The sequence below is a fragment of the Nuphar pumila genome, chromosome 6 (genome assembly GCF_984573655.1).
Source record: "Nuphar pumila chromosome 6, dmNupPumi1.hap1.1, whole genome shotgun sequence".
NCBI classification, from domain to species: Eukaryota; Viridiplantae; Streptophyta; class Magnoliopsida; order Nymphaeales; family Nymphaeaceae; genus Nuphar; species Nuphar pumila.
Window position 1 is genome coordinate 16694641 of NC_143254.1, and position 14660 is coordinate 16709300.

Genomic DNA, 14660 nt, shown 5'->3' on the forward strand with positions numbered 1-14660 from the left:
CCGGTGACTCCCTGGAGGCAAGGGGTGTGTCACAGGTTTACACTGTCAGGAAGGCGACCTTAAGTACAGCAGGCTAAGTTCCCCGTCCTTCATTTCTGAATGCCACAATAATCTTGGAAGGTGATCTCTCAGAATACTGAATGTGTATTCCAAAAAATTATCCCTTCCAAATAAGCTTTCATAAAAATATTGTGCATTTTCTATATTATGATGTAGTTATCATTCCAGTGCTACTAGTGGTAGTAGCTATTGTTGTTCTTATTGTTGCTTCTGTTTCTATTGTCATAAATGCCATTTCTATATAAACTTGCAATTTTATGTAGGGTTGTGATGCATCCATACTGATTGACTCTGATGGTGAAAATATAAATTCAGAGATGCTGTCAGGTAGAAACTTTGGAATAAGAAAGAGAAGCTCAATACAGTTGATCAAAGAGTTGATGGAAAGTGAATGACCAGGACAAGTTTCATGTGCAGATTTAATTGTCATGGCTGCTAGCAAATCTGTGGCAGTCTCTGGGGGACCTATAATTAGGGTTCCTCTTGGAAGGAAGGACTCAACCACAGCTAATAACTTGCTAGCAGACCGTGATCTTCCACCAGGCTCAATCTCTGTTGACGATTTACTGGATATTTTCTCTCCCATGGGCATGACTTTGGAGGAATCTGTCACTATTTTAGGTCTCTCTCTCTATATATATACACACACACGCGCGTGTACTAAGGACTTTGATAAGAATAATCACTCACAAAGTGCACTAAGGCACATAAATATCACAAAATGCACTAAGGAACACACATAAAAACATCAGGTTTTTATTAAGAAGAATGCTCTAAAAAAGCATAAAATACAAAGGGGCATCAGCCCATTATTTATACACTAGAGATGGCTGGCTAGCCGTTGGGCCAGCCTCCAACGGCTAGTCAACCTGGTCAAAAAGGAAGAAAAATAAAAAATAAAATTACAAAAAAAAAGATAAGATTACAACCACCTATATATATATATATACACACTGTCAAGCATATACGTATGTACAAGAAATGACATGAAATTCTAACAGCACACACATGGAAGCTGGCTGTGTTAGCAATGTTCAATTGATTCTGTTGACCAAAACACTCTTAAAAGTGAAAAATACATAATTATTTTGTGAGGTCAAAAAAGTTATTTTGCTTTTTAAATTGGAATTATTAAAGTATGCCTTCTTCTTTTAAGTCAGTTTCATTTATTTTATTGATGTCAATGTAATTAGTTTAGAGTTAGATAATATATCCTAAGCTATTATTGGAATACAATAGTGGTATTTAGTACTAGTTTCCAGCAACATTACTCTAGTAAATCTAAGAAAGTAACTCGAACTTTCTACAACTAACTCCAAAAAAAATGCTTAAATCATGGAATTATGGAAAAAGGTTGAACTGACTTTTCAAAAAAGTAAATAAAATTCACAAAACCAGAGTAACTTTTTCCACTTGACTTCTGATTGGAAGCCAGATTTGAAAGGAAGATGGGGATTCACTGAATCCCCTACCCTCTGCTACTGTTTGGGAGCCCGGACATGGGAGATGGAAGTGTAGATGAAAGCGGTGATGCGAATGGAGATGGCCTTATGTCTCCCCATTTCAACTACATCCTCATGACGATGTAGCTGACAACTCCATTCCCGTCATCCCTTCTCATCTCTGCTCTAACGGCAGCTCCCAAACAGAGCCAACAGTCAGACAATCATTTTCTAAGAAATGATCACATCTTTAAGATTGTTATAGTATCCTTTGCAGTTTCACCAAAAAACTGAGTATATTTCTATTTCAAGAAATGTTACTACAAGTGGCTGTGTTGAGCTTCTTGTGGGTGACTAAAAGCAGTAGGCGTTAACAAAATTATAAACATATAAACATGGCTTATTCTCAAACTATTCCTGAAGTTGAACATAACATGTGATAAGTAAGCAGGGTGTGAGATCACAGTAATGATGTCATATTTGCTTATTTTATAACTATACATATGTCTATATGTGCAGGATCACATACTCTTGGAGTGGGCCACTGTGTAAATACTGTAGACAGACTGTATGAGCCTAAGGTTGATGATTACATGAGTACTACCTTCAATCTTTATCTAAGACTCTTGTGTTCGACCAGAGTGCCTTTATCCAATTTAACTGCTTTACCCAACGATCTTACTCCTATTTCTTTCAACAACCAGTATTTCAGTAACATACTGGCTGGAAAGGGTCCATTCACCATAGACTCGAAAATGACAGTCGACCGAGACCCTCGGACGTCACCGATTGTCACAGCCTTTGCAAATGACCAGGCACTCTTCTTTCAGACCTCTTCTGCATTTGTTAAGTTTTCCTCTCATGGAGTTCTTAGTGAGAATGAAGGGGAAGTCAGAAGGGAATGCAATGGAATAAATTGAATAATTTTTGTCATAGTTTTCCAAGTGATAAAACAAGCGTGAAGGGTAGGTATCTCAAAACTTCATAAGCAAGAGAGAGAATGCACTTGGGTTGTATTCTTGGCATCCCAATGTAACATTGTATTCCTTGTGCACTTCTTGCAAACTGATTGTAATACATGCAATCTTGACAATATTCCATTATGATATCTTACTATCATTTTCACACTCATTCAATAGGAATCTAAAAACCAGCCCTTGGGTTGGTAAATTGAAAAGCAATCTAGTCTAGCCTACCATATGTTACAGCACTCCTGAATATGCTCAAAATATAGGTGTATTTTTATATTGAAAATTTAGGTGCCAACTTGAAAATTCCCCAAAAAATAGAGTGTTGTAGGTTTGATCGTTCCTCTCTTATTTCATAATCTTTTTTTCCTTCTTGTTTGGAACAAATGGAAGAGAGAGAGATAAAAAAATTCCCATCTCTGAGTTCACTCATGCTGATGAGAAGAACAAAATACAGACAAATTGCATCAAAATAACTCACAGCTCTTTCAAATACTGAACTGGTAAAATCAAATGGAGAGCTATGTCACATGCATACTCCATTGACTGCCATTCCCTATCCTTTTATATACAAGTCATATTAAAAACTTCACAAAAATAGTTGTATCCGGGTATCCGCAGTCATATCCATGTGACAAATGAAGAGAAAGGGAGAACAAAGCATACTGTCAAAGTCGACGTCCGCATTGTGCATTCCCCTTCATTGTCGTCTCCATAACCTCTTCAATCCTGCCACTATCATCATAGTCACAGATCCTCGGCACAACTGCCTCCCAACTGTCAGCATGAGGAACAAAACCACCCTTCAGCATCAACTCCACAACACCACAAGCCTCCTCAATTCGGCACCACTGACAGTACCCAAGAATCAAAGAGTGAAACGCAGAGCAATGCGGGTCGAGTCCCAGGGATACCATCCTCTCCATATAAGCCTTCGCCTCATCAAGCATCCCTTGCTCACAGAGGCCATTGATCAGAGTCTGATAAGAAACCACATTCGGAATGCACCCATTTGCAGGCATCTGATCAAGAACCTTCTGTGCCTCCGAAGCTCTTCCCTCCCTGCAGAACCCCGCGATCACGGTGTTGTAATGCAGGATATCTGGGTTGCACCCCTTCACCTTCATCCTGCACAGAAGCTTGTAGGCCTCCCTGAGCTTCTGCTTCCTGCACAAGTTGTTAAGCAGACTGGTGTACATCAACGTTTCGGGGACGAAACCCCTGTTCAACATGTCCTCCAACAGATCAACCGCGGTGTTAACTTGGCTCTTCCTGCACAATCCTTGCATCAGAATCCGATAAGATTCGGCATCAGGAATCAAGTCCCTCTTGAAGATGTGATTGAACAGAGAGTATGCAATGCTCAATTTGTTGTTGAAGCAGAAGGCCTTGATGAGGATGTTGAAGGTTTGTGTGTTAGGTGAAACACCAACACTGTCAGAGTTCTGAAAGAGTGAGTATGCCACCCCGATCTGATTGTGATCGACGAGAACTCGGAGGAGGGAATTGAAGTGCTTGGTCAGTGGCTTGCAGTTGAATTCAGGCATCCTGAGGAAGGTTTTTACAGCGAGATCGAGCATTTTAGAATCAGCATAGATCTCGATGATGTCAGCGAACAGGCCTGGAGTGACCGGGTAGCTCTCAGACTTGAGACGGAGGAGGAGGGAATCCATGAGGGAGAAATGGTTCGACCGACCGAGCTTGAGGATGAGGGTGTGGAAGGCAGAGTATGAGTGGCGGAAACCAGGTTGGCGGGAAGCGAGATCAAATATCTCCTTTGCAAGTAGAGGATCATCCTGAGAGGAAATGAGTTTTTTAACATGAGCAGGGGAGCCAATTGGTGATGATGATGGTGGCAAAGAGGAGGGAAAGGAGGAAAAGGCAAGAATTCTGAAATCAAGCTTGGAATTGGAAGGGCAAGCTAAAGAAGAAGATGACAGTAAGGCTGGAAATCTAGCAAGAGCAAGGGGCAATAAGCACACTCTCTTCCTCACCATGATCATCCCACTTGACGCTTCATGTATCTAGAATAAATTCAAACAGAGAAATGCTGGTGGTGAGGACTAAATTTGGTGGAGGTTTTGAGTTTCAACCATTTGAAAAGTTTAAATGAACTACTGTTCATTGAAGGAGGCGCTACCAAGCGGGGGGAGCTGAGCAACAATCTGCAAAAAGGGAAACAAAGTCTCTCTAAGTAGAACTATCAAATTGGACTCCACAAAAGAGAGAGAAATCACCATGGTAATGGGATTCAAACAACAAATCCGTAAGCTGTAGCAAAGGCAAAATCTTAAACACAGCAATTGGGAATTAGCAATAAATGAAGCGTCATATGAGAAAAAATGTCCTCTTCGCTCGGGACTTTAAACAAACAGTTGGCAAACATGTTTAACCTATTCTTGAATCTGGACTCACATCGAACGGTTGGTGGGCACTCTCTTTCGAAGAAAGTTCCCAACTCTACAAGCCACTAGTGTGTGCGCACACCAAGCAACTCCTTTTCACCCTCCAGAGCCAGACTGCACCATTGCTTGCATCAACGTTGTGCTGCGCCACATGCATACAAGAGAGACACTGCAGAAAATCTACCTCTCCTCCACAAAAATCATGCCCGTCTTACTGGACCACCATGCAAAAAGTGGCATAGTAGTAAGGGCCCTAGGCTTCTAGAGGGATGGTCAAGTTTCAAATCCTAAAGGCGTCACTCTCTACGTAAGCTGATACAAGGTGACTCCCTGAAGGATGAGGGGGTCCCCACAGAGGCGACTGGAAGTAAGCCAACATGACTAGGTATCCAATCAAATAAAAAAAAATAACAAAAATCGTGAGTCTGGTGGTGTTAAGATTTGAAAAGTGCTAAGAAACTCATTTCCCCACTTGACCTCAATATGTATCCCTTAATATATGGCAGATCTCTCTTTCTCTTTCTCTGTAAGATGAATTTTGACTGCATAATCAACATTAATCCAATATTAAATTAATAGTGGTAGATAAATACGGGTGATAAATGTTGGTGCGCGTGGCCATGCGCTGCATGAGTAAGCCTGCTCATGGATAAGCTAAGTTTGTTTTACAACTCAACCTTTTTTTATTTAAATTTCAAATTCTAGTATATCAAATACATTAGACTCACCGATATTCTCTCAACCGTCTATTGAGACGAGAGAGAGAATTTGAAAGCTATATAAACATGAGACTCAACCCTATGGTGATATGCAATACAACACACTGTGAAGCCTTCGAAGCAAACCTCCATGCTTCAAACAATCCTCTCATCTTTCTTTTCCCTCTTCACTCTCTACTGTCGTACCTCAACCTCTCTGTTGCCGCCACCACCTAGGGACCTTTCGCTACACCACCTCAACAGTGGTATCAAAGCTAAGGTTCGAGAATGCTCATCAACACCTGTGGTCTTCAACCTGCAAAGAAGAAACAAACACAAAAAAAAAGGAGGGAAAGGTAAGAGCTACTGCTCTTCTTACTAGTCTTTAAGCTTCCCGTTTTTTGTCTCTAAAATAGATACCTTTGTTTATTTTTTGCCTGCCTCTGAAAACCCCAACCGAGAAAACAGAGACCTCTGTTTATTTTGTCTGCCTTTTAAAACCCCAACTAGGAAAACAGAGACTTGCCTGTTTTTATATACTGTCTATCTCTGAAAGTTAAACCAAAAAACAAAGTCGATACTTATTTGTTCGTCTCTATACACCAAAAGAAAACAAAAAGGAGGAAAAACATAGAGACAAACAAAAGAAAAAGAAAAAAAATAATATATAGGTTCTATCGCCGGAAAGACATCGATCACCTGTCATTCTTTCTGGCAACACCGATCTATTAGAGGTAAAAGGCCTTCCGCCTGTTTTACTATTGCTCCCTTACTGGAAAAGAAAATCACAAACACAGAATCAGAAAAACAGAAAACAGAGAAAGGAAAAAGCCTTAAACTACTGAAAAAATCAATTTGGCCTCGGGTTTGAGCGCAGGGAAAGCCTACGTCAAGGAAAACAAACCCAAATAGGAAGTCGACATATCGCCGCCGAAGAACGACCAAAATTTTTTTTGTTGTTTCATCTTCCAAGGAAGCTCCACCGTAGAAAGAGGCCTCGAACCTGTGTCAGAGGGAGCCTACAACGAAAACATCAAACCCAACCACAGAGTCGGGCTATCACTGTTGGAGATCAGCCAGAAAAATCGGTTTCCCATTTTTCTGGAGCTTTGACAAAGAAGATAGAGAAAACCCAACGCCCTTTTGAGTCGGTTTCAACCTGTTCGGGGCTTAAATAGCCCGAGGGGTAAAAAGACCCCTTTGTCCCTGGATGTTTTACGTATTTTAAAAAGATGGTTAAAATAAAATATTCTATAACCCGCATACCTTTTCAAAAGTATTTTCTAAAAAGGGTCTGCGACTTTGAAAATTCTGAAAAAATAACAAAAATAGTTATATTTTTCATTTAATACCCAGAATAATTTTTTAATTTTCAAAAAAATCTTTGCTCCTGTTAAATTAAAAAAAAACTCGTTTAAATTCTGTTTAAGACCAAAATTAGGTCTATTTAAAATAAAGAAACCTATCTAGTTTGACAAGATGTTCCTTTTATTTTTTTTTATTCTTTTGTGCTAACTTGCCATAAATAAATTAAATTAAAATTGGTTAGTACAAAATGGCTAGTTGTGTCTGTGCCTTCGAATTAGCGAAAACAGACAAGCTAAACGAGACCAACTTTCCTGTCTGGAAAAGACGAATCCCTTTAGCTCTAACTTTGGAAGGACTAGAATATGTCCTTAGTATATCTATAGAAAAACTGAATGATGAATCATCTCAAGAAGAAGTAATCAAATTCAAAAAATTTTAAAAAGACGATCTGATGGCAAGAACCATCATGCTCACCTACATAGACGATGATTTGATCAGAGTCTTTGAAGATTATAAAACCGCTAAGGAAATGATGAAGGCCATCGCCACCAAGTATGATACCACATCCGAAGTCTCCATTCAATTGTTACTCGAACAATACAACTCATATGGGATGAAAAAGAGTGACAGTGTGGTATATCACGTTAATAGGATGTTGGTCATGGCTAAAGACCTAGCCATTGCTGGAAATGTAATTCCAGATAGAATGCAGGTGCCCACCATACTGAATAGCCTCCCACATTCATGGAAAATGGTGACCATTGTGTTAAGATTAAATTCAAAGAATTTAAACTTGACTGAGCTGACCCTGCAATTAGCCATAGAACAAGAACACATGGCTAAGGAGAAGAAGTTCGAATTGATGGTGGTTCAAGACACACAATCTCATAGCCAAGTACCCGTTAAGCAAAATAACTTTAAAAAGAAGGGTAATGACAAGTTTCATAAAGGATAAAGTGCAGTTTTCAAATCTTAAGGCCACAAAGGCTCACAAGTCAAGTGTTTCAAGTGTGGCAAGATGAGACACATTCAGAAGAACTGCAGGACAAAGTTTCCTAACAATAGAAGCAACTGGAATGGTGGGAGATACAACAACAATTCAAGCAAAAAGCATGACAGAAAAGAAGTCATCTGTGTTGTATCTGAATGTCACTTTGCGAATAAAGAACTCTCAGGGTGGTAGGTGGACTCTGGAGCTACTCGATATATAGCCAAATCCATTGATGGAGTTGTGAATCTCAAAAAGTTAGGACCAGGCGAGCACAAGGTCTACATGGGCAACAACTCCTATAATGATGTTTTAGGAGTTGGGTCCTACAGACTCAATGTGGGAGAGACTAGTGTGTTACTGAAAGATGTACTTTATGTCCCTTCAATGAGGAGAAACTTGGTGCCTGTACCAGCTTTGACTGAAAAAGGTTTTGAGGTTTGGTTTGTCCCTGAAAACATCACTATGGGAAAATATGGTAGAATCTTGTTTGAGGGTAAATTTGACAAAGAACATGGGATGTTTAAATTATCTGAAAATAAAGAGAACTTTTCTTCGTATATTGATTATGCCTTACTGATTGATGTAAATGCATGGCATAAAAGACTTGGGCATATAAGCCTAAAGAAAATGAAAATTCTGGCACAACAAGGACTAATCCCTAACTTTAATGAATCTCACTTTGAAAAATGTGAATCTTGTATTTTTGGAAAGTTGGCAAGAAAACCCTTTCCACATAATGTTATTCGAGCCACTGAACTATTAGAAATAATCCATATAAACACTTGTGGACCTTTTAGAGTCCAAACTCATAGTGGCATGTTATATTTTATAACATTTATTGATGATTTTTTGAGATATGAATACTTGTATCTCATAAAAAATAAATCAGAAGCACTTGAGAAATTCAAAGAATACAAAAATGAAGTTGAAAGACAACTTGGTAGAAACATTAAAATTGTGAGATATGATAGAGGTGGTGAATACACCTCAAATGAGTTCAACAATTATTGCAAAGATCTTGGTATTAATAGGCAAAAAACTCGTACCAAGGATACCGCAACAAAATAATATTGCTGAAAGGTGTAACAGAACTCTTCTAAACATGGTAAGATCCATGTTAGCAGGTGCTCATCTACCCAAAGTTTTTTGGGGTGAAACTGTAAATACAACTATGTATACATTAAATAGAGTACCTTATAAGGCTGTCCCAAAGACTTCATATGAAAGATGGACTGATATGAAACCAGACTTAAATCATCTAAGGAGATGGGGATCTGTAGCTCATGTAAAAATCTTAGATCCAACTATAGATAAATTGAATAGCAGATCAGCTAGATGTATTTTTATTGGTTATCCAAAAGGGTCAAAACGCTACAGATTGTATCACTAGAGTCTGGGACTGATAGAGGGTAGAGATGTTGAGTTTCTGGAAAATCTCAACAATGAATCTGGTGATCCAACTGAGGATCCCTTTGATTTGCTAGATGATCATGATGATTAAAATGAACAGTTAGGTAATAAACCAACTGTAGAACAGTTAGGTAATAAACCAGCTGTGGAACACTCAGTCAATGAACCAACTGATTATGAACCCTCTATCTCTCAAGGACTAAGTGGTCGTAAAAGATCTAGAGCTCCCCTATCCTACTTGGATGACTACTATGTGTATTTATGTGAGGAACTCTGTTATTTTGTAGATCTTGATGAGTTGACCTATAATCTCTCATATACTGATGCAATTAATTCAAAAGAGGCATCAAAATGGAAAAGAGCTACGGATGAAGAAATTGAATTCATTGAAAAGAAGCAAGTCTGAAACTTAACTGATCTTCCTGAGGGAAGAAAACCAGTTGGTTGTAAATGGGTTCTTAAGAAAAAATATAAAGTTGATAAATCTATAGATAAATTTAAAGCAAGACTAGTAGCAAAAGGTTTTTCCCCAAAGGAAGGAATTAATTATACGAAAACCTATTCCCCAGTTGCTAAATTTATGTCCATCAAGATAATATTATCTATAGCTGCTCATCATGACCTAGATATATGGCAAATTTATGTAAAGATTTCCTTCCTAACCTAAAAGAAGACATATATATGACTTAGCCAGATGGTTATGCGATAAATGATAATAAAGTGTACAAGTTAAAAAGATCTTTGTACGGATTAAAGCAATCGCCAAGACAGTGGCATTTGGCTTTTTACAAAGCCATAACAAAGATTGGATATGAACAAAATTAGTTAAACCACTGTGTATATGTATGGAAAAGTTGGAGTCTTTTCTGTTTCTTGACATTATATCTTGATGACATTCTGCTGACTGAGAATGACAATGAAAAGATAGTCAATACAAAGAAATGGTTATATACCAACTTTGAAATGAAAGATATGGGTGAAACTTCTTATATTTTGGAAATTAAAATCACCCAAAATAGAGATTCAAGGACTCTCTGTTTAAGCCAAGAAAGGTACATTGACTATATTCTTAAGAGATACAGAATGCATTACTCCAAACCTATTGAAACTCTTGTTGCAAAAGGAATAAACTTAAGAAAAAGCGATTATCCTGGTGAGGGCCAACCAAAGCTTGAATTTCCTTATGCTCAGGTTGTTGGAAGCCTAATATATGTGATGTTATGCACAAGATCTGACATAAGATTCACCGTAGGTCTTGTTAGCAGATATCAAAGTAATCCAGGATGGCCTCACTGACAAGCCGTAAAGAGAATTTTTCGATACTTAAAAAGTTCTAAAGGCTTGCAACTGAGCTTTCAAGCTGCCAACCTTGATTTGATTGAATACTCTGATGCTGACTTTACAGGGTGCAAAGATGACAACAAATCTACTTTTGGCTACATCTTTCTCTTTGGAGGAGTTGTTGCGTGGTCCTATAAGAAACAAGGTTGTGTGGCACAACATACTCAAGAGGCTGAGTATATCGTGTGTAATGCAACCACGATATTTGCAGTATGGATCAACAAGTTCATTAAAGATTTAAAGATATAAATATTATGTGAGCTCGTACAAATATACTCTGATAATCAAGCTGATATTGTTCTAATGAAAAGTGGAGTTGATAGCTCCAAGAGCAAGCATATAATGGTGAAATACCACTACATATATGATATGATTGAAAACAATAAAATAACCATAGACTACCTTCCTACATTGGATATGGCAGTGGATCCCTTAACTAAGGGTATTGCAGAAGACTTGTTTACCAAGCATGTTGCCCGAATGTGAATAAGATATATATGATTACGAAGAAAATCCTTAACAGAAAATCCATAATGAATTCAAGGAAGCCTACAATAGTGGGAGCAAACTGAGCAGTCTCATGTTCAAGTGGGAGATGTTGGTGCATGTAGCCATGCGCTGCACGTTGTGCTTATCTATAAGTAGGTCTGCTCATGGATAAGCTAAGTTTGTTTTACAACTCAACCTTTTTTATTTAAATTTCAAACTCTAGTTTATCAAATACATTGGACTCATCGATATTCTCTTAACCGTCTGCTGAGCCGAGAGAGGGAATCCGAAGGCTATATAAACATGGGACTCGACCCCTATGGTGATATGCAATACAACACATCGTGAAGCCTTCGAAGCAAACCTCCAAGCTTCAAACAATCTTCTCATCTTTCTTTTCCCTTTTCACTCTCTGTTGCTGCACCTTAACCTCTTTGTTGCCGCAACCACCTGAGGACCTTCTGCTGCGCCACCTCAACATTAAAGTTTGAGGGATGCGACTCCCTGAAGGTGACTCTTTGCATAAGCTAATACAAGGTGACTCCCTGAAGGATGAGGAGTGCCCACAGAGGTGACTAGAACTAAGCCAACATGACTAGGTCTCCAATCAAATAAAAACAAAAAACAAAAACCGTGAGTCTGGTGGTGCTAAGATTTGAAAAGTGCTAAGAAACTCATTTCCCCACTTGACCTCAATCTGTATCCCTTAGTATATAGCAGATCTCTCTCTCTCTCTCTCTCTCTGTGTGTAAGATGAATTTTGACTGCATAATCAACAATAATCCAATATTAAATCAATATTGGTAGATAAATACGGGTATTAAAGTTTGAGGGATGTTTACAAAATGAAAAATATTTGGTGCAATATAATAATTAGGACAAAATGTTTGTTTGGCGATTAAAAATTACCCATGAAAGAAAAGAAAATCAAGACTAGTAATTCCTTCATTTCAGAACTCACTTGGACATACAAAATTCTCATTCCTCCCCTACCCTTAGACCAGACTTTTTGGAATTGAATTGACTATATGGTTGCAAACAAGGTAAATATGTGTCGAGTTAGGGTTGACCCAAGACTCATGCTGATCGGGTCCGGTTTTGGATATGAACATGACTTAGAACACATAGTAGACTTATTAATCCAGATACAATTTGCCTGCTTCTGATACTGGATCCACAGAAAATGATTCAAGTATATTGGATTTCATGTGAAATACATAAAATGGGTCGGGTTAGACCCAGTTCTAGCCCAGCTATGAACCTATTTATTTATCCAGATTCAGTTTGGATCTAACTAAACCCACATTACTTGTTCCAAAATCAATCCAGATTCGAATGTGAATTATCTGGATCTAATAATATGAGTATATTCAAATCAGACCTGGCTAGGAGCTTTGACCTGCTTTTACCTAGGGTTGCCAATGGGTCGGGTTTGTACTGGGTATACTGGCCAAGCTTTGGCTGCAAAGGTTTGTCCCTTGTGCTCATTAATGCAAGGGGCTGTTGCTCATGATGATGGAACCCTCACCACCTGTCCAGCGGCCAAGGCCCCTTCTACCGCACCAAACCTCTTTTGGGGCTAAACCAAACTAAAATGTGTTCTAATGAAAGTAAGGATGGGGGCTGAGGTGTTAGAGAAGGTCTTCACTCCTGCCTCATCTCAAAATTCTGCCCTCCAGACCCACACCAGTTTTGATTTTAACCTCCATCCCCGCCTCCATTCCCATTTTATGTCCTCTATCCCCGGTTCAAATGGGGTGAGGCGGGATGGGGCCCCGTTTCTTCTCGATCCATTGTCATCCCTAAAAGTAATTTAGTTCCTCCATCCCCGCCTCCATTCCCATTTTATGTCCTCTATCCCCGGTTCAAATGGGGTGAGGCGGGATGGGGCCCCGTTTCTTCTCGATCCATTGTCATCCCTAAAAGTAATTTAGTTGTATTACTAATGGGGATCGAGGATGGGAGAAAGCTTAAGTCTATCCCTGCCTCCATCCCCGCACAAGTTTTGATTTTAACATCCATTCTCGTCTCCTCCCATTTCATGTCCTCCATCCTCGGTCCAAACCTAAATGGGGCGGTTTCTCCGGGTCCACTGCCTTTCCTATTTTTGATCCTATAGCCAAAAAAAAAAAATTGCTATTTTTTAAGGTACATATAGGTGCCTAACTGATAGCAAATTTGCATTTGGCCACCTTACTTTTCAAATGTTTAAGATAAGAATGCACCTTTTAAACAATTTCTCCGATGACTGCTTGAGTTACTTTTTATTGTCACTCTTGTTAGCTCTAAAACGACAGTCTGTAGCTTTTCATGCTTGTAGTAATAATGAAGCACAACTAAATAGTTTGAAAGGGTAAAAGTAAAATAAGCAACCAATTGACCAATTTCTTGGAAATGCAAGTGCTAATCTTGAATATTTGAAAATTAAGGTGGTTAAATTAAATTTGTCATACATCAGGCACCTGTACATAAATGGCTAGTTCTTTATTCTTTATGAGCTATATATTCATAGAATGCAGATCCGAAACACCAACAGGTGGTTTTCATTAAAAAAAAAAAAGACACTGAAGACACTTACTTTTTAAACATTAAATTATATAAAAATATGTTTAATAATAATGGAGCGATCTAAATAACATATTTAATTCAGAAACATGCTTTTTTACGTAACCACATAATTCACATATCCGCGACTTTATGTTTATGTAATGCCTTCTACACTGTTCATGCTGTCAGCTTGCTCATAAGTTACAATGAAGATAGGGATGGCAGTGGACCGGGGGACAATGGGCCTCACCCGGTTTGGACCGGGGATGAAGGTCATGAAACGGGGATGGAGGCGGGGATGGACTTACGCTTTCTCTCGCCCCGCACCGTTCCAGTCTCAATTCCCACCTTGCCCCGCCCCGTCCCCAATCCTTCAAGGGATGACTATAGATCAAGGGAAAATGGGCCCCGCCCCACCCCACCTCACCCCCATTTGAACCAGCGACGAAGGACACAAAACGGGGATGGAGGCGGGGGTGGAGGTTAAAATCCATCCCCGTGTGAGGATGGAGGTTCCAATTTTGAAACAGGGCAGGGGTGGAGACTTTGTCCTCTGCCCCCTGTCCACTGCCATCCCTAATGAAGGATCAAAATAAGAAAAAACAAGGAAGTCCTAAATGTCAAAACACAAACTATTGACGGTTATGATTGATGATGAGGTTGTGAAAGACAAAATTGAGTAAGTGAAGAAAAGTGATGCAAAATGAAAAATTCATACAATTTTTTTTATCCTTTGAAACTACATAAACTTTTTTGTAAAATGTATATTTTTTGATAGAAAACATTCTACCATGAAGGGTGGAGGAATGTTTTCAACCAAGAGAAAAATTATTTTTACACTCTTCACCACTTATCTCACCACATCCCACCACCATCTCACCATCACCCACCACCATCACCAACAGCACCCTCCTCCTCCTCTCTCATTTTTTCACATCTTTTTACTTGGTTTTTCTCATGCTACACAAACAATCTAAACACTTTTTTTTTGAAAAACTTCT

The 14660-nt window shown here is 38.9% G+C and overlaps 1 protein-coding gene and 1 pseudogene across 1 annotated transcript; one reads left to right on the forward strand and one right to left on the reverse strand.

Annotated features, from left to right (window-relative positions):
• The first annotated feature begins 488 nt into the window (after positions 1–488).
• LOC149834123 (peroxidase 29 pseudogene) lies at positions 489–2422 on the forward strand (annotated as a pseudogene).
• Positions 2423–2888: 466 nt separating this feature from the next.
• Positions 2889–5083, reverse strand: LOC149834124 (uncharacterized). Its single transcript, XM_090009984.1, has 2 exons — positions 4886–5083; positions 2889–4635 (listed from the first exon to the last, which is right to left on the reverse strand). Exon 2 carries the CDS (start codon positions 4471–4473, stop codon positions 3139–3141), a length of 1335 nt encoding a protein of 444 aa, XP_089866110.1. The 5' UTR covers positions 4474–4635; positions 4886–5083; the 3' UTR covers positions 2889–3138.
• Positions 5084–14660: the final 9577 nt, after the last annotated feature.